The sequence below is a fragment of the Lissotriton helveticus genome, chromosome 1_2, assembly GCF_964261635.1.
Source record: "Lissotriton helveticus chromosome 1_2, aLisHel1.1, whole genome shotgun sequence".
NCBI lineage: Eukaryota > Metazoa > Chordata > Amphibia > Caudata > Salamandridae > Lissotriton > Lissotriton helveticus.
In genome coordinates, this window is record NC_136058.1 from 173,035,920 (window position 1) to 173,062,373 (window position 26,454).

At 46.0% G+C, this 26,454-nt stretch overlaps 1 protein-coding gene across 2 annotated transcripts in view; it reads left to right on the forward strand.

Annotated features, from left to right (window-relative positions):
• Nucleotides 1–26,454, forward strand: part of TUT4 (terminal uridylyl transferase 4) — a 1,200,849-nt gene that overhangs the window by 95,100 nt on the left and 1,079,295 nt on the right. For both annotated transcript variants that reach the window (XM_078670586.1, XM_078670594.1), the window contains exons 4-5: nucleotides 5,875–6,519; nucleotides 10,135–10,274. In XM_078670586.1, coding sequence (XP_078526712.1) covers nucleotides 5,946–6,519; nucleotides 10,135–10,274 — 714 coding nt within the window. In that variant the 5' untranslated portion in view covers nucleotides 5,875–5,945. The remainder of the gene's footprint in view (nucleotides 1–5,874; nucleotides 6,520–10,134; nucleotides 10,275–26,454) is intronic.

Here is a 26,454-nt window from a genome sequence, read left to right on the forward strand (position 1 = left end):
CTCTCTGTCACAGCCTCCCCCAGCTCCGCCTCCTCACTTTTTGATTGCACGGCCGTTAGGCCGTGCCTCCCCTACTCTACTCCCCCCTCCTTCTCCACTCCCCCTCACGAGTGTCATGACGCACCTCCGGATCCGCCCCCTCCCCATTTTCTCTGCCTGCCATGTCGCGTCGCATTTCTCCTCCCCCCTCCCCCCAGCCGCCTGCCTTGCCTACTCTCCCGCCCCCTCACTTCTTGATTGCACGGCCGCTAGCCCGTGCCTCCCCTACTCTCCTCCTCCTACTCTCCTCCCCCCTCCCCTTATCTGGCCTTCCCTCCGTCTGTTCCCTCTCCCCGCTCCGCCCCCTCCCCTGCCCGCAGTCTGTTCGAGACAAGACGAGAATTGAATTCCCTCTCAATAGGTTATCTCCGGATTTGGGTGCAGGGATACTGGCTGTCATTGGAGGTTCTGGCTCTCTGGTACCCCTGCATCTAAATCAGGGGGGGGGGGGTAAAAATGAGGGCTTCAGTTGTACAGTCCTCAGTCACCGGCTCTCCACGTTCCCGGGAGGTGTTCCAGTTGCCAACTTCCTGTGACCTTGAGAGAATGTCCTCCGTGTACACTCTTTCCCCTAGATGTTTTAACCTGAATTCCTGCGTGTCACGTGAAAACGACCCGACGAGGGGGGCAGTATAACTATAACCACTCCTCCTCGATAAACACTGGGTTTTATAAGCTTCCTCTTCTCGACTCCCTCCAGGACCTTTCGCCAGGAGAGAGCGGACTATATAAACCTCAACATCATAGTGTGTTCTGAGATTTTGCAAGGAATGCAAATCTAGACAGCCGCGTCCGCAGTGCGCGCCCCGCTTGGCTGTGGTTTTGGGAAAGGATATGAATGTGACGTAGAGCGGATGTGTGGAGTACAGCCGCGTGCTTGAGGCAGTAAAAGTTTGTTTCGGAAGCAGAGGTGCATGTAAACGACTCTGACACCGAGTTTGGGAAGTACCACAGTTCCTGTTCTTAATAACACTCACCACACGTCACACGCGCACTCATGCCACTTGCTCCAGGCGGATAGACAGCACATACATTCACACCATAATATGACATATTAAATATATCTATTTCTGTATTTAGAATATTTGTGAAGTATAAATTCACGAAAGCCCTCAAGAACATGAGCGTAAGCTGTTTTAGCCCGATATTTTAAGAAACAGAGAAGGGAAATATTGGCTTAATAAAGGTGATTTTATCTCCATATACACGGCATTTGTGTTCATACTATTTTCTCACATGCGCGCATGCGCAGATTTCTAATAAGTTACCCAGGTAACATAAACCTGCTACTTCCTCCTAGCTGGGATATTCTAAAGTTTCTTGGTTTGCTTTCGTCTATCTAGCTCATTCAGGCCCTACAATCTGGTGACGCAAGACTATAGAGATAAAGTGTTATGGAAACAAACAGCTATTTTGAGTGACCCTGAGAGTCACCTGGTTGAATTTGGTATTTTGGAAACATTAACAATGCTAACGGGCACACCGTATCTTCCCATTGCAGACATTCCTCGGGCGCCTATGGAAAACACTCATTTTAACAAGAAGAATTTTTTTGTAATTCTTTAGCATTGGCAACAGGAAACAAAAATGCTAAAGATTTACCAAAAAAACCCATAAACAATTCTAAAAGCACTAACTCTAATGCTGCGAGACCTATTGCATTTCCAATGCTTGTTATCATGATACATATGGTATAGCCCTGAATAGTCCAATGGTGAAGTTAAGCCTCAGGATCCAAAACAGAAAATTGAATGAGTGTTAGCTTAGCAGCCACGTTCTCCAGAAATAATTATGAGTCCACCATCAATTAAATTATGGCTTCCGAAGCCTTAGATCCAGTTGTCAAAGGATTTGAAACAACCTTCTCAGGGTATAGCGACTATGCAATGCTAGAGGTCAGGGTGACTCTACCCATGAAAAGTAAAAATACCCTGAAGCTGGGATTTGACCCAATCCTAGCATCGCAAATGGTGTTTACATTAAATTGTAGAAAGTAGACCATTCAGCTTTTCTCCCATCTAACCGCACACAGTGCCTGAGATAATGCGATGCTTAGATTCTGAGGCTGACCCAGCCAAATAATCTCTTCTTTTTTAACTATTGCTCTGTGCCAAACATGCATAGGTAGGTCACAGCCATCGCAAGCCCGAGAGAGGGGTTGGTTTGATTCAGTGTGCACACTGGCTAGAAAGCAGCTGCATATAGCGCTACAGAGCAACAAAAGGATCCGACATTAATCAGGCTGGCACATGCCCATCGCCCGAGGAAGAAACGTATCATAGAAGTAGCATGGGAGGAGTTGGTACTGGCCAGCGCCCTTAAGGATAGTATATCCTTCTGGACGGTAATGATTAATAACAATTTCAGGGGTCCAGATGAACCCGCAACTGAGGTGCACATTGCAGAGAAGGGTTGGGTTAATAATTTCTCAGCCATTTACGACAACTCTCCACTCATGAGACTGGAGCAAGCGACACAAAATAGCACAGGGAACCAAGAGACCCAAGGATTAGATATTTTACATCATACCTTTTATGTCTGCGAGTTTGCTTGAGGTCAAAAGGGCCCTGGAAGAAAGCAATAAATGGAAGGCCCCAGGCTGACGGGACTCCTCTGGATATGTACTGGTAGCAACAAGCTCTCTGGGCCCACTGCTTATGAATGTTTATAATGCCAGTGTAGTGAAAACCACCACCATCATGGATATCCAGATTTATAAAAAAAAAGGCGATAAATCACTAGCACAAAATTATTGTCCCTTATCATTGCTGGATGCCACTGTGAAAGTTATGGGGCGCATATTACTCAACAGATTGTAAGAATGGGCAGCCGCAAACAATACATTAGTTATTTTAAAAAGGAGCTGAGCACAGCCCACCTATGTTTGAATTTAAGTATCGTCATTGGTGGCTAAGAAGGGGTTGCTATATCTATCCTTAATGGATTTATCAGCAGCTTTTGAGTGCGTTTTGCATTCAAAGCTGTGGAAAATCATGGAAGATTTGGGGGTACAGGCAGGAATCATCTCCTTCATTTGGCAATTGTACTCGGACGCAAACGCCTGTGTGTGTTTTGGAAGGGTTGGTGAATGCTCGGCTAGCTTGAAGATCAAAAGAGGGGTGTATTTAAACCACCTTCCTGTTTTCCCTATACACGAACTGGGTAGAATCGGTTCTATGGTCATCCGCCAGAGACACAGCGTTGATAGGTTCAGGCCCCTCCCAATTCTACTTTTATGCAGATAATGATGTACTAATTTGTAGTAGTGAGAGGGGGTTACATGGTTTAATTGATGATTACATTGCCTTTATGTCGGACTTGGATCTGAAAGTAAATGGCTCCAAGACTCATACCATATGGAGCCAAACACAGAGTAAAATCCACCTTTTATGCGGAAGGGCACAACTTGAATGAATTACCCACCTTCTGTTATTTAGAAACCCTTTTAGGTAGCAAAAATTCATGGTCCCCTATTATAATAGGTGTGCACAAATGGAGAAATCAATTAATGGGATAGTCTCCTTTGCAAAAAAAAGTTGGGTTTCAAGGCAATAAGGAAGCTCCTCACTATATATTCGAGCAAGACTGTGGCAGTGGCCTTATATGGTGCGGGTGTCTGGGGAATGGTCAGTATACAGAATATCCAAAGGGCTGAAGACTTATTCCTTAAACGAATTTGGAGCTCCGTACATATCTGATAGGATAAAGATGGCTCTGATTTTGCTTTGGCTCTAAATTTGATTGCGAGAGGAAACTGGGCTGAATAAATTAATCATTAGGGATATCTTGACCCTAGATTATGCTATGGAGATCCCATGGCTGAGACACATAAAATCTACATGCGAGGAGATTGGCTTACCGCATCTTTTAAACAAACCAGATTCCTGTAGATCGCTAGACAAAGACAAGTTGAAATACCGTGCCCTGAACAAAGCCATGGGAGAGAGATGGGTGGAGGAAAGAGCAAAACCATCTGTTCTCGCTTACAGTATGATGGCTCACCAGGAGGGTTTGAAATCTTATCTGACTTTGGAACAAAATGACCAGCAAAGGTTTATTCTGACCCGATTCAGGTTAAACATGATGATGGGGTTTCTGAGTAATTGTCACTCCCTGTCAGAGCTAGTATTGTGCCCGTGCGACAACGAGTTGCCTATAACCAACTTGCACATTGTATTTCATTGTCAATACTATGAAACTCCTAGGAAGAAATGTATACTACCCATATATAAAACAAGCAATTTTAGACAAGGCAGACAAGCCTTTTTATTTCTACAGCAATTGAATACTCCATATGTGTGCTGTGCAATGACTTCATTTCTATGGCAGGTTCTGAAAATAAGGTCTAAGGGTGCAATTCCCCTAAGCAAAGCAGATTCTTGGATGATCGCTGTATATTTTTATTGTCCAATGGATTTTTTATAATTTTATAACTATTATTTTTAAAATTCGTTTTTTGAGTGGATTAAATTAGATTTTAAATGGGCATTTTCCTCTTTTTGATCTTTTATATTTGAATTGTAAATATGAAAAGTGTTATCATTCTTGTCCTTTATGTTGTTGTTCACTTTTATGTTACTGAAAAGTATTAAATCAATGTATTACTGAATGACCACTTCTCTCCCATCTACACTACCCTTCCTGGGAGTGGGTGGGCTATGCCCTGGTGTGAGGTCTGTTCTACATGGTGGCTTCTCTATCCTTCCATCACTTACTCAGAATATCACTCCAACTTCAACTAGCAACAAAATTATACAATAAATGCTTGAATTAATCTCAGCCATTGGCATTTGCTCAAGTCTACTTGCCCACTATGCCACTCTAGACAGAGCAGTAATATACAAGTTAGTTTTCGTCCTGCTCTAGTAGAAGCAGGCCTCCCCGAACATACTCACACAGGCCCTCAGAAATCCGAAACCCACATCCTATGACACATAACAATGGGTCAACAAATGCATGTTGCCATCAGCACAGCAATGGCTATCTCAGCAGGAACACATGATTTCGCCATACATCATAGGGCAGTCTGCAGTCATCCACACATAGTTACCAATAGGGGTGGGGGGGCAGGTATTTTAATCAGTCAGTAAAATTATTGACAAGCTGTTAACTCTTTGCAGTTGACCGTTTCAGTTATTTGCATGGAGTCAAGATGTTTGCTCATTGATAATGCTCTTCATACATTAAATAACTGTGGCTTTCAATGCATTGTTGGGAAAATGCGACGACTGAGGTCCATTATTGTAATTTAATACAAGGCACTCGTCTTGCCATAGAGGCATAGCCTGCTGCCCTGGTGATTTCTTGTTTTATATTTTCTTTCTAGCTAAAGACTGGTACTATTGTTGCAGTCCTGGCCCAGTGCTTGGTTTTGTAGAGTCTTCCAAAGCATGGACACCACAGTTTGCATGCAAAACAATTTATTTTAAGTAAATCACCTTTTATTTTATGTAACTCTCAAATGGTCAACTACTTTCTTATCAGTACCAACGGTATTTTTTACATCTTATATCAATGCTTGACTTAACCTATATTCTCTGTTATTCCACCTGCTTTTTAATACATTGATGATAATCTCCATTACTTGAAGGTATCTCCGAATTGCTGAGTGAGGGCATGTAGACTCTTGTTTCTCAGAGGTAAAATTCTGACTGACCCACACCATTCTACACATGTATATCCGTCTAAGGTGTTCCTGGCATTTACTGGACATGTAGAAGTGTGTAATTTAGGAAACTCTTAGTCTAATGTATTGCCTTTTTAGAGCCTCCTTTCAGGTTTGTTATCCACTTTTTTACTTTAACATGTATGATTTTGTTTTTTTTCTTTATACAGGAAGCCTGTTTATTTCACTGCTGGTACCCTATATTGATGGAAACTGTTGTAAGCTGTGTTAAACAGTAAAAATGTCAGATCTTCACAAAATAATGGAAGAGACTAAGACTTCAACCAATGAAAATCATGAACCAAAGAAGTATACCCGTGTTGTGCGTGGGGAAAGAAAAAGTGTTCGAGTTGTGAATAATCAGAAATACAAAAACAAAAATGCAAAAGTTGTAAAGGATTTGGAGGGCTGGTCCCCTAGTGGTAACTGCATCAAACAAAACCGAAACGATGCCTGTATTGATCAAATGGGAGAAGCAAAATCAAGTAAGACAAACATTCAAAATTGTACAACTGAATCGAAAGTCCTTGGATCAAGTCCACAGGACCAGAGTCCTGTGAAATCAAAAAAGGCCTCACAGTCGGTGTCCGTTGTAGGAAATGTGATCCCAACATGTGGTCATCAGGTTCTAGAGCATCCAGGTTTCCAAAATGTAGAGAATGGTGTTCTTGAAACAGGCTTGTCTGCTGTCGCAATTAGCCCTGCATCTGAGGAACCTCCAGAAATTCAACCACATAACACGTGTTCAGATCCTATTGTAGACCCTGAGATTGTTAAGAAGCAAGAGGAAATATTAACTGAACTAGATGGACTGGGTAAGTACCACATTTTACTTTTTATTGAACATGCCTCATTTTGAAGGATATATATTTTTAATTGACTCTGATTTGCCATTGGACCAATGTCATCAGGAGTATCTTTTTCTAGTTCTCATTTTTAGCAAAAAGCACATTGTTTTTGTAGTCTGATAGTTTGATATTTTTTCTGAAAAAGCATGAACAGCAAGTCCCAGCATTCAACGTACCACTGGTTAAAAAGCGGTTAAAACTACTCTTGATGACCTGTGGCTATTTGTTAACTATGGAACTGGTTCTGTTGTACATTTCATCAGAGTAAATGCAAGTCATTAATATAAACCTTTGGTAGCACCCACAAATGTAGAGTACCGAAAAAATATTAATCACTTTGTAGAAACATGACTTTAACTATTTCAATGAGTTACTTGGCTCTTTCTTGTATGGGCACGTACTACTAAACTTGTACATGCCAGAGTGGGTCCTTTCCTTGTTTTTTCGCGTATCACTAAGTTCTACTGTTAGTGGACACTTCCAGATGAAGTGCTAAAGTGTATTTTGCTGGGAATAATATAGGGGAAGCAATCTAATATCGAAAACCCCATCTTGTGCAAATGTGGAAGTGTGAAATAAGCTTTGAAAGTAGTTATAAATGTATTGGTGCCTAGCCTAGAATTTTTAATGTTACATTAAGGTAAATGTGGGCACTTAGTCGCTATTTTTGTGGTCTTTTGCTATTGCTATTATATTTCTCTATAGAGGCTGTATTTTTCTGCTTCATAGCGCTGTAAATAATGGTGATGGTGCATTTTAAAACTTTTGACATGCAATATTTGTAGCTCAAGTTAAAAGTAAGCACTAAAAAAACAATAAGTTTGACGTTTGTGTAGTTGATGCACTTATGCAGAGATATATTACACGAATAGGCTCATTGTCCTACAGAACTGCACACCTGCGGCCATCCATGCACACACAGACCAACATTTCTACAAAACCCCACTCAAAGACCAACTGACAAACCGGAACTTGTGCACACACGTAACCTAGCAAGCAGTCACTCATACTCGCAGATCAGTAGAAATAAGTTATGTGCTTAAATTCCACTTTGTGTGGCTATCTGTTTAAAGCAGTATGGCAGACAAGATCTTGAAGGAGGTGAAAAGAGAGGGTTTGAGTGTGAGAAAGTCATCCTTCTTGTCATGATCACCCCCATTTTTCTCACTGATCCTGATGTTTACTGACTCTGAATGTGCCCTTAGCCCTGCTAACCAGACCCAGGTCCAGTGTTCTATTTAAAAGGTCTAGGGTAATTGGTGTAATTACACTTGGTTCAGACAACCTACCTGCAAGTCCCTAGAATATGACAGGGGATGTAGGTTTAGAGACACCAGTGGATTTAATGCACTTAAGTGTGCACTGCTGTGGTGTCTGCTGTTTCTAAAACTAGCCTTGCAGTCTGGTTTTAAAATAAATGTGTCCAAACTCGACTTTGGACTTAAAAGTACTTCCAAAGTCTAAAACTACCTTTTTATTACACATAAGCAAACCCCTAAGGAGTGTGCTAGGTGCCCTAAGGGTAGGGTGCCATGTTATAAAAAGCAGGGACATTACAAAATATGTTTTATATGCTCTGGTGAGTGAAAAACAGCCAAATTCGTTTTCCCCATTATAGTGCTGCTAGCTCTATAGGCTAACATCAGAAGACTTTATTAAACTTTAAAGTCTAACTTTTGACAGGTGTTAGCTAGCTCCATTATTCAAAGTATCAAAATAATAGTTACAAAGAATCCAACAACTTGCCAAGTTGAATTTATTATAAGTATTGCAGGAATAGTGTTTTATAACTTATTTTCCTGAAGTTACCCAAAGCAGCACTGTAGCAGCCTCTTCTGATTGGCCAGCCTTTGACAGCCTGAGCCAAGCTGTTCCCGGATTAGGTGTGAAGATGCTTGGGCTGAAACAATAGAGACATCTGGTGGTTGGAGATCTGCTGCCGGCAGATGCCAGGACTGGGGAGCCAAACTATCTTCAAAGGGAGAAGGACAGCTAGCACAGGAACCATGTGCACCCCCAGCCAGATTGTAGCCCTTCTGATTAGATTAGGAGAGGATCTGGAAGGGGAGTGTAGGGAAAGTTAGCCACACCTGTGGTTTGGGTTAGCTAGACCTGGTCTCCAAGGTGAGATTTTCTTCATTTTGTTTTTTGTCAAGATGTGCCCGACCAACTGTGTCTAGCAACTTTTCAACTTCATCCTCCAGTTCTTGGTTCCCTTCATTCAGTCTCCTGGCTCCAGCCTGCGGTCCTTTTCCGCAACCGATGTTCTCCATTGAAAAGCATTGGCTTCCGACACCTCCTGAGCACCCCAACCTGGCCGCCCCTGCACTGCTGGTGGTGTGGACTTGGTACCAGCCTGGAACACCCTTCGTCCTGACCTTAACCCTAGGAGCTTGACTTCAGAGGGGCCTGCACTTGAGCAGCCCCCTTGCGAAGTGTCCCCCTAGCCCTATTGGCTAACATTGGCACCCTGCACCCAGTCGCTCGAGTTCCGCTGGTGGTGCCCCTCAAGTGCAAACCTGAACCTTAGTTATACCCTCCAACTCCAACCCCAAAGCCATTTACTTACCTGCAAACTTAACACTTCGTTTTTCTCCATAGGATTGAATGGCGGGTTTTCTCTGAAAATTCTTCTAAGTTTTTAAATGTCTTGTACTGCAATAAAAGCAACTTAGTGCCTTCACCAGAGTTAACCTGATTACCATTGTCCTGTGTTGCTTAAACTGTGTCAGGAGCTTGTTTGTATGCCAACTAGAAAATAATTCTCAAAGTAATCTAAAAGTACTCTAAATGTAAATTCAAGTGTTTTTGTGCAGCTTACCAATCATTTTCTCAACTGCAAATGTAATCTAAATGTTCCCACCAAACCAGTGTTCACTGTCTTTTGAAAAGTAACATTGTATGAAGAGTTCAACTTACCTGCTACTAAGCTAATCGTGGTTCTAGTAATTAAACAACAAAATAACTTTTAATACAAACTATTTTTCTGGATTTAGTCTTTGAGTGTGTGACATTATTTTTTTCCTGACTTCTCAACCACACTACCACAAAAGTGAGTAAGGTATTATCTACTTTAGCAACTGCTATAACTTTGGGGATTCACTGTACTCTGTGCACACTATACCTTACTTTGGCATAGTAAATATAGGGCCAGCTTCCTACTTTGTATTAATCAAAATCAAAGCCTATGTTACACACTGCATATTTCCTTTCCTATCTCACTATAGTTTTTTGACCAAAGCTGAAAGAAACAGTTTCTGGTCCCACCGCATGTTAAAGTAATTTTTCCTAGCGGATGCTTGTTTGTAGGTCCCACCCACATTTTGCATCACTTTTTTGTAGGCTGGAAATGCTATCAATTTAGTTTAGTTTTCAGAATGTTTAATGAATACTTCCCGCTGGATCAGCACTTTAATTACAAGGTTTGTAAATAAAAGGCTCTGCTGTATGACCAGCGGTTATTGGAGGATATTGAAGGCACATATTGCTTAGTTTGCTTGATTTTCTTTTTCAACTTATGTGTTTTATTGTGTCTTATTTCTGTTCACAAGACCAACTTTTAAATTGTTTCTTCTTTTAAAGATAAAGCTAAGAACCTTGTGAATACTGAATTAGAAAATGGAGCTGTGATTGATGAGTCTTCTTCAACCGAGGAACAGAAATTGGGTTTAAAGCAGGCCGAAGAGAGACTTGAAAGAGATTATATTTTTCGACTAGAAAAAGTAGGTTATTATTTGTTAAATAATGTTTAACATTCCATGACGATAATCACTCCCATTCTATTTTGCTTTTTATTCACAAAGTGTATAATATTTTACATATGTAACATTTGTTTATTGTATTTTGGTACAGCGCTTCATAGCCCGGATGGGGTCACACAGTACTTTGATTTAAACCAGGTTCTTGGGTGCCCTTTCTGAGCGCATGATTGAGAAAGATATAGGCAGTTAGAAAAACGTGATCTCCCCAGTGTTAGCGCAGACAAAGTTCTGGTTACTGCATCATGCATACTGAACTCCGGCGCGCTTAGTGTCGATAGGTCTTAAAGAAAACGACCGCTGTTGGAACTGTGACTCCGAAAATGGAGACCTAGCGCACCTTATCTCCCTTTGTATTAAGGTTAGAAATTTCTGGAAAAAGGTGTTCGCATTCATAAATAAGGTCCTAGGCTGTACAATAAAAGAAGAATTTGCCACAATCGCCACAGCACACATAACGACGGACATAGCCACACAACATGACAGAAACCTACTGGACTTCCTCCTAACGACAGCAGTCAAAACAGTGCTCGCAAAATGGAAGGGCTCAGCCAAAGCCACGCTCAAGGGGTGGCTGAATTGGGTGACATACTTTAGGGGAGCCGTCAGTACAGCACTAAGAAACGCTTCATGGAAGAACCCCAACAGAGGGATGTGGACAACCCTGGACAAAATCCTAGACCCATACGAACCCCCATGAACAATGTAAAGCAAGCTGCACTAGCAGCAGGACACACCCACAAGAGAACGGCTGAAGCAGAGCGGAGTAGTGGCGAGACTGGGAGACTAGAAAGTCAGTGGACTCAAACTTCCCCACTAGGCTGACGGTCAGCCATAAAACAACCGCCAAGACCTATATGTTTTATGTTATGTGTTGGAACCTCTTAGAACCTAGAACATCCGCAAATATCTAGATGTTCTATGCTAAATGTTTACAAGTCAGAAGGGCAAGTTAGCGCAGGCAGATATGCTCAAACCGTATGCCCCACATATACCTGTAGCCAAAACTCAAGGACGAGGGCCCCTGCGTGATCAGCCGCGAAATGATGATACATGTCATATGTCATATATTGTAATGTGAAAATATCAATAAAAATTTGGAAAAAAAGAACTAAATTAGAAGTTGCTGTGGGTTGTGCGAGACTTGAGGACAAGCTTGAAACCTGGTGCAGTGGCATCGATGAGCATTGGCATGAAGTGTTGACAAATCAAGTCTGTCGGTACTTTCATGCATGCAGATACCTATCCTTTATTTAATATTTTTTTGGTTAAAAAAATATATTTATATATGTGAACATTAAGAAAATTAAATGAAGACATACCATTCAGTGATGGACAAGACCTGGATATCAATTTAACAAACAAATAATATCAAGTGCTTGCATAGAGCATATAAGGTCATATAGATACTGAAAATAACTATTTCTTGTTTATGCTCACAGAATATACATTTAATATTAACAGTTGCTTTTGTTAATACAAGCTTAGGAGTCCACAATAAATGATTCTAATTATCCATCCTTTAATTTGATCTTCGAGCTGCTAGCCTTTAGCCAACATGTTTTTTCATTGAAATAGCATGTCACTTGCAACTCCATTAGGGCTGAGCGTGAACAAAGTATAACTTTTTGAAAATAATTTCCCCATAACAAACTGTTAAATTCTTTTGCAACTGAACATCTTTTTTTTACAAATGTGTATATATAGTGATGGTTTGAAAACACTGTATGGAAACACATAATTCCATCAACATCCACACCAAGTATAAAGAGCACCTGTGATCGTATCCTTGTTAATTAATCCTCCAATAAATAAATGTGAAATTATACTGGCCGTATGTTTTGCTGTTAGCTAAGCATTTTGCATCATAATTGTTTCCATACCTGATTTGGTGCTCTGCCTGATGACAGCAAGCAATACTTTGGGTCGGCGATGACTGGCCTTTTTAGTCCAAAATGACAGATTTCCTAGCCACAGAATGATCAAATTGCATTACATTTTATTGTAGTGTTTGTGAAAGAAAAAAAAACTAACACAATGTTTACATTTGTCTTTGATGCATGCCCATCAGTAAAGTCTAACTTCACTTCAGACAATAATGTGCTTTTCGTTAACTCTGTATTTATTGATTTAGAAACAAGTAAAGGCATAATTGAGTACATCCGACAATCCCACATGATGATCACGAGATTATCGTCCACCCCCAATATCAGCGAGGTCCACACATATAAAGATGAATCCCAATAATTCTGCCATTGACGAGTGGGGAGACAAATGCAAGGAAGGTGCAGCCTGGGATTGACCCGAATGAACATTATAAGAAATCGAAGAGCGAATGAGAAACAAAACTCCCTTAATCCCCCCCCCCCCTTTCCCTCCCTGAACCGGTCCCTGATTAATGAGCATATTCAGAGGCGTCTTCTGCCTGTTGTAATTCGGTGAGATGAAGGTATTTGGGGAAGTCACCTCGTTCATTTCAAGTGCCAGCAGTGACAACAATGGGCGCCATATAGTCCGGAAAGATTTCGTAGAATTAGTCAGGGTGGCTTCAATACGTTCTATGCCTACAATATACCATAATTTGTGTAGCCAGCCTGTGTGAGTCAGTCCGGTGCGTGTGCCACATAAAGAAAGGATATGTTGAACAACTGCTCCCAGTGCCAGGCCCATCTGTCTTCCCTTAATCGATTTCAGTGAATATGTGAGTGAGTTGGGAAGCCTTAGTATTGTGTAGGCAGGGAATCAGGGGATTTCACTCTCAAATTGCTTGTCAATATCGTCCAGAATGGTACCCTAGTACTCTGTCAGTTCCTTAGAATCCCAAAGTAGATGAGTCCGTGTACCTTCTTCATCACAACCTCGCCAACAGGTCGAACTTCTATCAGGGTTCCCCCTATTCAACCTGGCCGGAGTTAAATACCAAGAAGTGACCACCCTAACCGCCGTTTCCCTACTAGCTGTGTGCGAGCCGTGTGATTAGCCCGAAAGTATATATCCTGCCATTCTTTCTCTGTTAGTTCTCTCTTCAGTTCCCGCACCCAACGCCGCTGCCCCGCCATGGGTAAGGAAGGAGCTGGTGGATGCAGCATACTATACAGCTCAGAGATCATCTTTTTATCTTAAACATTGGTTATGAGACATTTCTCATAGGTGGTAAGCTTTCTTTGAACCAATGGCCGCACCTCAGGGTGAAGAAGCCAGTGACTGATTTGGAAGTATTGACAGCGTTGCGGTGATGGCGTAGGATTGTTGCCCTTCTTCAAGCGGGAGGAACCCATCCAAATTGAAGAGGTGCCCGCTTGCATTCCGTAGCACGCCATTGTGGGAATGCTCGTCCCTCAAGCCCAAGTGGAAAATCAGGATTGTCAAAGATAGGTGTCAAGGGTGAGGGAAAGGAAGTGAGTCCGCGTGTGACTGCCACCGAGTCCCAGACTTTAAGCATCGTATTTGTGATTGGGGATCTCCTGAGACTTGGTGGTCTTATCTGGCCGCCTTAGAAAAGGCATCTTCCACAAGGAGAGCCCCGCAATCTCCCGGTCCTGGAACAGACACAGTTTTTCAGACTCAGGTCTGCTCCACTCCACCAAATGTCGAAGTTGTGATGCTCTGAAATACTCTAGAAATTTCAGAATACCCAACCCTCCTTCGTTTGGGGGTCTGTGAGATAGATCTCTACGCATACAAGGACGTGCCCCTGCCCAAATGAATTGATGCACCACCCTTTGTATTTTATGGAGGAACCCCGGTGGGGGTCAGGCCTGTATAGTCTGAAAAATATAAAGAGCTTTGGGTAGGATATTCATTTTGATGGCTGCAATGCGGCCTAGAAGAGACAGGGAGTGCTTTTGCCATTGTCTAAGGTGCTTCTGAATTTGGGAAAGAAGCTTGCTATAATTCTGTGTAATCGTTCTTGCAACAGAAGAAGCAAGGTCTATCCCAAGATAAGTTATTGTTTCACGGGATTGCAGCTCTCCGTATTGTGGCCGCTCATCCCCTCGTTGATCTGCCCTCCTCCCCAGATGCATGACCATGGATTTCCCGACGTTTTCCTTTAAGCCAGAGACCCGACCAAAGACTCTCAGCTCCCGCAAGAAAGCTGGTACCGATTGCTCAGGAGACTCTAGAGTCAAAAGAATATCATCGGCGTATAAGCTCACCATATGGCGTTCCCCCCCCCCCCTAAACGGAATACCTAAGATGTTGGGGTCACCCGAATTTTTTCTGCTAGGGGTTGCACATGAATCGCAAAGAGAACGTGTGACAACGGGCACCCCTGTCTCGTACCCCTCTGTATTGGAAAGGACCGGGAGGCCACCCCATTTACCTTAATGACCGCCTCGGGCTTATTGTAGCAGCTCGCAACCCAAAATGAGCTATGGTTAAGTCTAAAAAAATCCCAGCTAACTCTATCGAATGCCTTTTCGGCATTGACCGACAATAGTAGGGCGTTCATAAGCGTGCGATGGGCTTAATCAATCAAATGTAGGAGGCGTTTAGTATTGTCGCTGCTTTGGTGATTTGATATGAAGCCGGATTGGTCCGGTTCGATAATCCCAGGTAGGCGCTTGCCCAATCTAGCCACAAGGAACCCCGCAAACAACTTGAGATCGAGATTGAGGAGGGAAATCGGTCGATATGAACTACACTGAGTCACGTCTTTACCCAGCTTAGGAATGACTACGATGTCAGCAGCCAACATGTCCGAGGGAATAGTCCTGGGCCCCCAAAATGAATTAAAAACTGTGTTAAAATCAAGGCCAGAAGGGGGCAGAAGGTTGAATAGAATCCCGCCGAAAAGCCATCAGGGCCGGCGTTTTAGCGGTTTGAGATGGGAAATGGCTCCTACCAGTGCTGCGCCCCCCATAGCAATTAACGCTGTCGTAGCGGCCCCCTGGAGATATGCCATCGTCAGTAAACTGCGAGGCTTTACCGTAGAGCGTGGAATAGAAGTTCTGAGGGACCCCCGCAATCCCCTCGTCCCCATCAACCATGTCCCCCTTATCATTCTGAAGCACTTGTATCTTTGCATGATGGGCACAGGCCCTAAGTTTGCCGGCTTTTAGTCACCCCGTTTTATCCCCTCCCACGTAGTAGGAGTGCTTTAGCCGAAGGGCTGCGTATTCAGCACTATCTAAATCCAGTGTCGCCAGCTGCGCCCTTGCTGCCTTTAGTTGGTGCCAAATCCGAGGCGCACAGGTACGTTGATGTATGCGTCCTAGTAAGGAGCTCCCTCTTTTCTTTACGCTCCTTAGGTTCAGCTGCGGAGATGGCGATTAGCTCTCCTCGCAGAACGGCCTTGAGAGCCCCTCAAAGCGCCGAGAGAGATATGTCCGGGGAGTAATTTTTCTCTAAATAGTCAGCAATGTATTTTGTTTATTTGTTAGGGCACCCCAGCTCTAGAGAGCAAACTTTCTCTAAGTCTCCACCTTCCCGGTGATTGACGGATTGTGGGCATAGAGAGAGTCAGTGTCACTACATCATGATCTGAGAGTGCTGCTGGCATGATGTTCACCGTATCTACCAATGTATGTACATCTGTGGACCCTATAAAATGATCTAGCCTGGCGTAGGTATGATTCACGTGCGAGTAAAAGGAAAATTGCATGAGCTGGGGGTGAGCTACCATCCACAAATCTATCCAGCCCCTGTCCCTTAGCACTCCCTCCCTGTTTTGGAGAGTGCCCCAGTTTGGACATGGCGCTGCCCTGACCTTTCTATCTCTGCATCCACGACCAGATTTGGGTCACCATCCTTCGTTCGTGGGAGCACAAGACTTCCAACAATGCCGACTTCAAAAAAGTTTCTGGTCCCGAGTTGGGAGAATATACAGAGCCCACCACTAGGGGGGCGTTTCCCACCCAAATCGTGTAGGCCAGAAGACGGCCTTTTATTCCCGCTGTTTTACTCCCTATCGTACCTTGGAACAATTTACCTACCAAAATTGCCACCCCTGCCGCCTTTTCTGACATGGAGGAATAAAATTGCTGTGGAAAAGCTCAGGATCGCATATGATGCCAATCCTTGGGCAGGAGATGGGTCTCCTGAAGAAGGCAAATTGACGCCGCAGAATTCTCCAAATAGGATAAGATTTATCTTCATTTAACAGGGTTGTTCAGCCCCTTCACGTTAAGGGTGAGAATCTGTAGTGTGGATCTTGACATATAACGATTATGAAATCAGATTGCTGAGTGTGATGGGGAAATCCCCCCTGTCCACCTGAACGTACGCCCCACCGGAACCTCCACCGTGTATAGCACACAGGTTCCCCTACCCCTCCCCCACCCTAACCCCAACTCCCCCAACCCATCTGCAAGAAGCCCCCGCCCCTCTACCCTAAACTACCCCTTGCCCTCCCTAACCCCAAGAACCCAGTTTCCCATGAGTGTCCATTGCCCATCACACAAGGATGTGGGCATGTGGTAAGCTGAAAAATCGGGGTTAATGTGTGGTCCAAGTGTCCCAGGCACCCCGACCCCCTCACACCCTTTCCGGCCATTGCAATAACGACGCTAAATAGCTCCTCTGGTAAAGTCACGGGTGGGTGGTCGCAGCGGTTTCTTTCTGGACTCTTTCAAGTGCCGCCATTCTTTCCTGTGGTACAAAAAGGGGGTTCTTTCCTGTGCCATGGTGTCAGAGTTCGGTTTTCGTTCTTGGTTAGGGGTGATCTTTGTGCACGGTTGGGTGACTCCTCTGGGGCTTTATGTTCCTGGATGAGGATCTTACAAGTTTCTGGAGGGAACGGAGTTGATGGAGCTTGCCATTACATTTAAAGATCAGGCGAAAGGGGTGGCCCCAGGAGTACGCCACTCCTTGTTCTCTCAGATGAGCGGTCACTTCACGAAAAGCCTTCCTCTTTTGCAGGGTGATGGAAGCCAGGTCCTGGTAGAGAGCTATGGAATGCCCTTGATATATTACGGGGTGTTTCGATCGGGCCTCCCGCAGTATTTGTTCTTTGAGAGGAAAGTCCGGCAGGAAGGCAAGTATGTCTGTGGGAGGAGCAGGAGCCCGTCTCGCCAGCCCTACACAGTGTGCCACCTCTATGCGAATTGCAAAGTCTTGTGATTCTCCTAATGTGTCACGAAACAGGCCCTGGAGATATTGGGTCACCATTTTCCCTACCGTTTGAGGGGACCCCCCCTGACGTGGATGTTATTTCATTGTGAATGATTCTCGAGGTCCTCCGCGTGCGCTTGCAGATCTAGGTGTTGATCCCGTAAGCGGGGCACTTCTTGTTGGAGTTGCTCAATCACTTACCCTTTGGTTAGTTCATGTTCTTCAATCGCTGCTTCTCTTTCCCCAACTGCATCCACGTCCCGGCGGATCTCTCGTACCTCACTTGCTACCTCATTCTTAAGTGTTTGAAAGTCCTCTCTGAGAACATTGAAAAGCGATTTAAGGAAGGAGCAAGTTATTGGGACCTCTCCTTCTTCCAGATCTGTAGGAGCCTTCGGGCCTGGGGACATTCTACACCCTTTGTCCCCAGGAGGGGTCAGAGGGGGGTGAGTGTCTCTTTCAAAGATCGTTCCCCTTTCTTCCTCACCGATGACATCACTGTGCAGTGCGTTGGGAAGGAGTCAATCCTGGAGCTCGTTACGTTCTTGGGCGTCTAATTAGCGCTACCGCCCTTTGTTATAGGGTGTGTTAGTCCCCTTGGTTTCCGGAGGTGCACAACTCCGGCAGAATTCATGTCCGTCCCACCTCCACACTCTACCTTTACTTCAGCGACCCCTCCGCCGTTCGCAGAGTTGAGAGGGTGTCTTCCTCCCTACTGTGGTGTTCAGGTGTGTCAATGGTCTATCCCACTGCTTCGCACCATTCAGGGCGTCCCCTGACTCTGTTTGGTCCCAATAGCGGGCGCTTATGACTGGCTCTTACCCTCTCTGCCAGCCGAATGATCTGGCCGGGTGTATGCTCCCCTACTCCCACAACAGCCTCGCTGATCCCCTGCACCCAACTGTGCGACCCGGCTCTGGCGTTTCGTGCTTCCACTTTGATTTCCCGCTCCCCGGCCCAGTGTCAGGCGCGTGGGCATGACTTCACCTCTCTCCCACCGTGGGCCAGTCGCGGCACCCGGTTGTGGCGTGTTGTGGAAAGGTTATTGTTAGAAGCGGCTGTCTCTAGTTGGCAGAGGTATACACTTCTGACAAATAGGGACACACCTTTTCTAGTCAGGGCAAGGAGATCACACACTTAGATAACCCCTGCTCACCCCCTTGGTAGCTTGGCAAAGCAGACAGGCTTATCTCAGAGGCAGTGCGTTAAGCATTTATGACCACGTACAGTAATAAAGTGAATACACTACAAATGGACACGACACAGTAGTATTATAAAAATAAGTATTTTTATATAAGGTTTAGCACAAGACCAAATAACGACAAAAATATACCACAGTCTTAATAAATACTCTTGGAAGGAAAAATAATAGTTCAAGCACGGTTTCTTCTTAGCACAAAAGTCTTTAGTATCAAAAGCAACTCTTCTTCTCTAAAACACAGTTCTTGGCAACAATGTAACCCACACGGGAGTCACACGACGTCGAGGCAAAGTTAATCCAAAGGTTCGGCGTCGACCGCGAGGAGCGCTACGTCGAGCCCGGAGTCGCACAGACCCCAACAACACAGTACCTTGGAAAAGTGAAGCACTCGATGATCAGCGGCGTCGAGATGTCCGGCGTCGCGTCTTCGGCGTCGATCGGGCCTCGGAGTCGGGGCGATCTGCAGCGGCGTCGACCGAAGTCAGGCGGGAGCAGCGCTCACGGGATGAAGCAGGATACGGCGTCGTCGATGTCGATGTTGCAAGAGTGAGCAGCGCTCACGGCGTCGAGAGGGCTCGAAGTCGATGCGATCAGCGGCGGTGCAGACACGGGGTCACTTGGAGCTGGAGCCGAACTCACTACTCACTGGCGTTGCTGCTGGCGTCGATCGGGCCCGGCGGCCGGCGTCGAGGAAGCGGGACACTGGAGCCGTTACTCACGATGTCGAGCTGGATTCGGCGGCGTCCGTCGGCGTCGAGATTGCTGGATTCTTTCAGAGGTGCTGGATTCACAAACTCCAGCAAATAGTACTTTAACAGATGAAGTCCTTTAGCCCTGTGACTTCAACAGGAGACTGGCACTCTTCCAGCCCTTGGAGATTTTCTCAGCAAAGAGTGAGAGTACACACAAAAGTTCCTCTCTCCTGGTTCCTTGGCAAAAATAAAGAAGCAATGCAGGATTCCCCCAACAAACAGCACTCTGGCAGAAGGGGTAGGCAGTCCTTAGATCAGCAGGCTTCTTGTCCTTGGTTCAGGTTTCCTTGTCAGAAGTGATCTGATTTCTTGGTTCAGGGGTCCTTCTCTTATACCCCTTTTTGGCTTTGATCCCTTTGTCCATGCAGGGGAATTTCCCCCCATCCTGGGTTTGTTGTGGGTGTTGCCAGGCCAGAGCACCTGGCCTATTCACTGGGCAGGGCAGAGTCCTCAGCCGCTCAGCAGGAGCGGAGCCAGCATTGTCACTGGCAGGGGCAGGGCCATCAGCTGCCCGGCAGGAGGCGGGCCAGGAAAGTCCCAGGCAAGCACAGAGTCATCAGTCGCCTGGCAGGGGGGCGGAGCCAACATTGTATCAGGCAGGGCAGGCTATCAAGAGCTACTCTCCCCTACTCTCAATGCAAATGCCCCACTCATCCCACACTGACTCATTCAGTCTCTCTGGAGCCACCCAGCTCCTGTCACACGCACACCAGAACCAGCAGAGACCGGTAGACAGTTAGACAAGAAAATAGCTACTTTCTAAAAGTGCTATTTTCAAACACAGAGTCCAAAAACCATCCACACAGACGGATGCGTTATTAAACCCTGAGTTCAGGGATACCAAACTCGACATTGCGCCATGCCCCCCGAGCCCGCTAGGATTATAGCATTTATAATCCTGGCAGCCCATTCTAACTGATGGAGAGCAGGTTACCTTACAATAGTGAAAAACGACTATGGATGTAATTCACTATTAGGACATGCCAACCTTGTCAGGCTTGTCCTACCTTATGCTTACAATGCACCCTGCCCGTGGGCCTACCATAGGGGTGACTAACATGAAGTTAAGGGAAGGTTTAGGGACTGGCAAGTAGGTGTACTTGCGCAGTCCTCGTGACAGTCAGACTGCACGTGGTCTGGCAATGGCAGACCTTCAGACATACTTTTACTAGGCCGCTCTTGTGGGTGGCACAACATGTGCTGCAAGCCCACTAGCAGCATTTGTATTTACAAGCCCTGGCACTCCTGGTGCACTCTACTAGGGACTGATAGTAAACCAAATAAGCCAAACATGGAAGTCAATCAATACAGCAATTTCACATAGGGAGCACTTGCACTGTGGCACTGATCAGCAGTGGCACAGTGCCCAAAGCATATACCAGCAAAAACATCGTAAACAGAGGAGGCAAACAGGAAAAAATGGAGGAGAGACTCATGCCAATGATGCCAGGTCTAACAGTTATATGGCTCACTGCTCAGCCCTTCATGTGCTGCACCCCATGGAGTGCCCCTCCACGTCTCCACCAGGTTCTGCTGGAGCCCCACCCCGCCGGGAACCCCCAGTCTCTCGACGCTAATGCGCCTGTGTCCTTGCCATGCGTCGCACCTCTTGGCTCTGCTATCGCACCCTATAGACCAGACTCATTCTCTGAGGACGCGCACCAGACCCACCCGTAGAGCCCGGCCCTCACTCCATCTTGGTTGGACCTCAAAACTGGCAGCTAGAGGATCGGGCGGTGGCTATCGGCCCACTGCGCTGCTCCATCTTTGTCCACACTTACCAGATCCCTTTCACCCTTCCATCTTGCGGTAGATGGCTCCGCTCAGTGCAGTTCAGGCCCCACTCTCGTAGGGGCGGCAGCAGGCCCACCTACAAGGCCCACTGCCGTGCGGGTGAGGAGCAACAGCTCGGCAATGTCCAGCTCCGCTACCCCGCTTAAGGTCCTCTGGGGCCCTCTGAGTACAGCCCGGCCACCGCACTAATCACTACAGCCCTGAGCCGCCATTTGCAGACTCCACCTCCTGCTGACTTGACTTGGGCTATGCAAGGTATCCAAGACGTCCGCTTGAAGACCGCCCCCTCACCGTGTCTCCGCTTTCCAGGGACAGCAGAGGCTGGGTCAAGATCTGTCCTCCGTCACAGGCTCGCTTCTGTCCGCCTCTACTTCAAGGCCTGATGCGGCCCAGCCTGGGCCTTCCTGCGCCACGCTCCCGAACGCTGGGTATTGGGAACACACCCCCGCAGGTCTCCGAGCCGCTTCTCACCCCACACCGGTCTGCGCTGTTCTCTCTCTTCCTCAGACACTTCGGGCACTTAGCGGGCAAGCCGGACGGCTTACTCCGTTCTCATCAGCCACACTGTCGCCACAATGCTGGGTATCGCTTTGGGGGCAGCTCTAATCACTGTTGGACCTGGGTGTCATTGTCTATTGGCGCCACTCGCATTCTGGGAATCACTCTGCACGGCAAGAGCGAACCTTCTCTTCTTGCGCTCCCTGGAGTGTCGCCTCTCCCCCCCCCCACGATTCTGGTGGTCGTAGCTGCCAGATGAGGGGTTCCTGCTGCGGTACGGCCGGGCGAAGCAGCCAGGAGCGAGGAGCCTCCGAGAGAAGCGACCGTTCAAACCGCCATCTTGGCCATGCCCCAATAATGTGCTTTTGGAGTGCATACTTCAATGCCGATTTGTAATTTAAAATGTCTTGGTTGAGAAGTCCCACAAATGCTTAACCTGGTAGCATTCATAAACCTTCCCCGTGTTTTTTTCTTATCCAACTTGCACACTTCTCTTTAGTGCTCAAGTGAGCTACTTTTGTATGGAAAACACCCAGGTATTGCCACATTCCTAATGAGGTTCTGAAAATCTGGATTCGTATAAAAGTGACGAGTACATCATGTACATGTGTTTTCGGCGTGTTTGAGTGACAATTTCACCTTGAAATCGCCATTTACATTCTGAACCCTTGGCTCCCATTTATATGTTGCCCTTTACATAGGCCTTAATCCAGTTGAATTTGATTCCACAAGGACATATACTCCTTAATCGACTTCTCCCTGACCTCAGTACAAGTTAGAACCATTGCCCCAGGCCGAACTCGTTAGGTCAGTTCCCTCCCAGTGGCCGAGCAAGATAGCATCTAGGCTCAACCAGCCATAAAACCATTTCAGCGCGCACACCTGCCATATCTCGCTCACATCTTTCCTCCATTCCTTTGCTTCACTTACTTTATGATGGGGAGGTGACCGTTTTTATTGGGGGTCCAGCGATATCTGATGAAATGTTGGGCCTTGCCGGATGATTTGTTATGGGCAGCACGACGTGAAATATGTTCATGTCATCATGACTCTGCTTTTCTTTTGTAACCAGTAACTATAAATGAAATACCACGAATTCAAAGAATGTTTTGCCCAAGGCCGAAAATCATGTATAAAGAGAGAAGCCTGACTTCGTAAAAGTGTGCAGTCTCCTGAGAATATACCCGTATTGTACTTCTAGGACCCTGTTACCTTGGTTGCAGCCAATAAACTAATCTTTGACTTCACCTGGAAGACTCTGAGTTTCTGTAGGTCTGAATCAGGAAGAACCCGAGGTCTCTGGGTGTTGATTCCCTGACACCGCTGGGTTACCGGTTCTGTGCCGGTTCTTAAACCCAGTACCTCACTAAGGCATATAAGGAAAGGGATTTGTCACCCTGAAAAATATTTTGCTGATGTAGAAAGAAAGAAATGTTAACATGGGAATGCATATTTTCCCCACAAGCACTCTTGCTGATTGAACAAGGAAAGTAGCAATATAGGATAATGCCCCAATCTCCAAACACTGTAAATTTGGGACCTAGAAAGAGAAATATAGGTATATTCTGACTTCACCCCATCCATCGCATTAAGTTTGATTGTGTTGTTTGTCTTCAGATCACAACGTCGGGACATGCTCTTTGTGCAAATGGAAGAATCCAAAGGCGCTGAAGGAGAGGGAGGCCAAGTTATTCATGGTCAAAGCCGAAAGCCAGAAGAGGGGTCGCCAATGCCTCATACTTCGAGGTCCTCAAAGAAACATAAGAAAAAGCAGCATCACGTTTCTCGTCATCGCTCTTCAAAGGATGTGACACCAAAGTCGGTGTCTCGGAGTCCTACGCGATGTCGCGGAGATAAAATATCTCCAACACCTTCTCCAGGGGTGTCTCCGGCTCCGTTTCCGACACCAAGGGCTGTTACTGCTCTGACTCTGAGGAATGTTACTCCTCCGGTGCCGAGGTCTGCGACTCCACCTTTGGCACCGGTGCTGAGAACTCTGATCCTACTGTCGTTGCCAAAATTGGTGTTGCCACCTATGGCATTAGAGCCCTTCTTCCCGGATCAGTCATATCCTGCATTCCTGACTCCAGGATCGGAGCCGTTTAATTTTTTTAAGTACTATGTTTAGCATTTTCGCAAGGGCTGCGAATCCATCTTATGCGCCTGCCGGCCCCATGGGTCCACTTGCATACTCTCTTGGAGGGTTTATCTTGGAGTTGGCCAAAAAGTTTTTTTATCGAAGAGTATGGCCTTGAAGTCTACAAATGATAAGTGTCGTTTGGGACATTACATTCACGCCCTCATAGATTCGGCTAAAGAGGTCATACCGAAATTGCCTGCAGAGGTCCGTTGCCAATTTTCTGAGCTTCTGACGGATGCGTAGGCCACTGCACGTCAAGTAATTCAATCTGGGCCGGACATGGCGGAATCTGTGTCCAGATCAATGGGGTCTTCTGTGGCAACTAGAAGGCATGCCTTCTTAAGGGGGGTCAGGTATTTTACCCAGTGTTCAGGCTACATTGCTGGACTTGCCCTTTGAGTCCGCTTGCTCGGAGCTAAAGAGGACTCTGCACTGCAACACTTTAAGGACAGCAAGGTGCTTAGATCCAGCCCAGGGACTATAGACAGTTAATCAGGTTTCGGGGATTTGCTTAGAACTTGTCCTTTAGTGACAGACAACAACCACAGCATCAGCAGGATACGAATCCTCTGTATAAATCCTACAGGGAAAGGGGCATAGGTTGCCTGAGGGGTTCTGCCTGGCAGCAAATCTCCTCCTCCGCTCCTCCTTGACAGTTGTTGCAGGGAAGCAGCTCTAGCACCGCCTTCTTAGAGCATGCTTGCTCCGTCTGAGGACGTTAGGCCTTTTTTTTCTACCACATTGGAGATCTGTCTCTACAGACCTCTGGATTCTAAACATTATAGAACAAGGGTATACCCTACTGTGAGAAAGTGGATCTATATATACTGGACCACAGTAAGGTGCAGTGTGCATGAAGTCCACAATCCCCAGAGGTATAACCGAGGTTAAAGTCAGGTCTGACCTTACTCTCTAAAGTGGTAGCTTGGTCGAGCAGTAAGGCAGTACCAGAGGACAGGGTAAAGCATTTGTTGCACACACTCAGTCAGCAAAGGGTTTCACACACTCATGGACTGAACTCCAGGCCAATTGTTTTTATATCAAAAGATATAGTTGTTTTATTTTTAGAACCAACAGGTATCAAAATATACTTTCCTCGATGTGGGTACTCTCATGTAATTACTTTGCAAAGAGGCAATAAACTTTGTAAACACAATAGGTACAATGGTTGCAGTAAGCAACACAATTCTAAAGACAATTTAACATTGAGCTCAATGGCTTTTTCTACATAAATGCAGCTGATTACTTTGATTGCTTTTGTAACTCCAGGACTGGATCCTAGATTCAGTCCTGGGGTCTAAGCTGAAATCAGTTTAGTAAAAAGGTTTTAGTTATTGCAATGCTTTTTAAAGAATATAAAGGTATTTTAAAAGTTGACAGTTGAAAACTTTTCAGTGAAAAACCAGCAATGTTTTCCAATGGCAGGAAATTCAAAATACAGGTAAAGTAGGTTCTCGTTACTTTTGTAATCCTGTACTGGACTCCTAGGTTCAGCACTGGGGTCTCTACCTAAGACAGGTAAGTAATTTCGATATTCGGCTGATTTTAGATGAATATTTTAACATTTCAAAACTTCACACTTAGAAGAAATTTCACAGAAAAACAGTCAATGGTTTCCTATGGCAGAAAGTTAGATTACTAGCAAACATGATTGTGATTACTTTTGCGGTTCAGTACTGGGCTACAAGGTACAGTACTGGCTTCTCTCTTGATCACAGGTGAGTAATTTGAAATTCGTTATTCGGCTGATTTTAGATGGGCATAGTCTCAGGGGCCCCCCAGGGTCAGGTAGGTACAGTTGGTACACCCCCAGCGGCACAGGGGCGGCCAAGTGCAGAGGTAGGCAGGCCCAATGTTATCCAATGAGAGGCAGGGGGCCTTTGGTTGGTGGCTGCTTGCTAGCAGGCCACGAGGCTGTGGGAGCTGGGCTCCTGGTCACTTGCTCAGGGCAAATGGGGAAGTAGGATAGGGTACAGGTTGCACTGTCAGGGGCACTCGGGCGGCTGGGTGCAGAGTGCTTTTGAGCCGTCGGGCGCCCAATGTTATTCAATGAGGATCTTGAAAAGGGAACAAAGGCTGCAGGCTCGGGGACGGAGGATCTTCTGGAGCGACCAACACTTCGAGGGGTAAGTTGGGAACTTGGAGGATAGGTAGGCACCCAGGAGTTGGGCACAGGGGGACGTGGGGCGTGTTGTGCAGGGGTGTCTTTTGAGGTCAAAAAATCCTACCCCCTGCTGGTTGCGGTCGGAGGGGTCCTTTTTCCTGAGGCTGCAGGCGTCGTCTAGGTCGTCGAGCAGGGTCCTTGGAGTCTGGATTCCAAGTCAGAATCGCCGGGGGGACGTCCTGAGGGTCATGCCAGGCTTGGCAGGTGCAGAGTTTGCAGGGTTCGTGGTTCCGGGCTGATGCCACGGCTTGTTACTTGCTTTGAGCAGTACCACTGCTCGGGGGAGACCCAGGTAGTCAGAGTCACAAGGCAGTCAGGTCCTCCGGGGTTTTTGAGGTTGCTGACCAATGGAGACGCCGGGGTTTAGCAGGAGCAGGTTTGAGGGTCGACAGACCGGTAGGGCTGGGGCCAAATCAGTTGGTGTCTTCCTCTTTTTAGCAGCTGCACGGCAGGTCTTCTTGTTTCTTGTTCTTCTTTCTTGTTTCGGAATCTGGATCTCTGGAAAAAGGTTCAGGGTACCCCTGAATACTAAATTTAGGGGC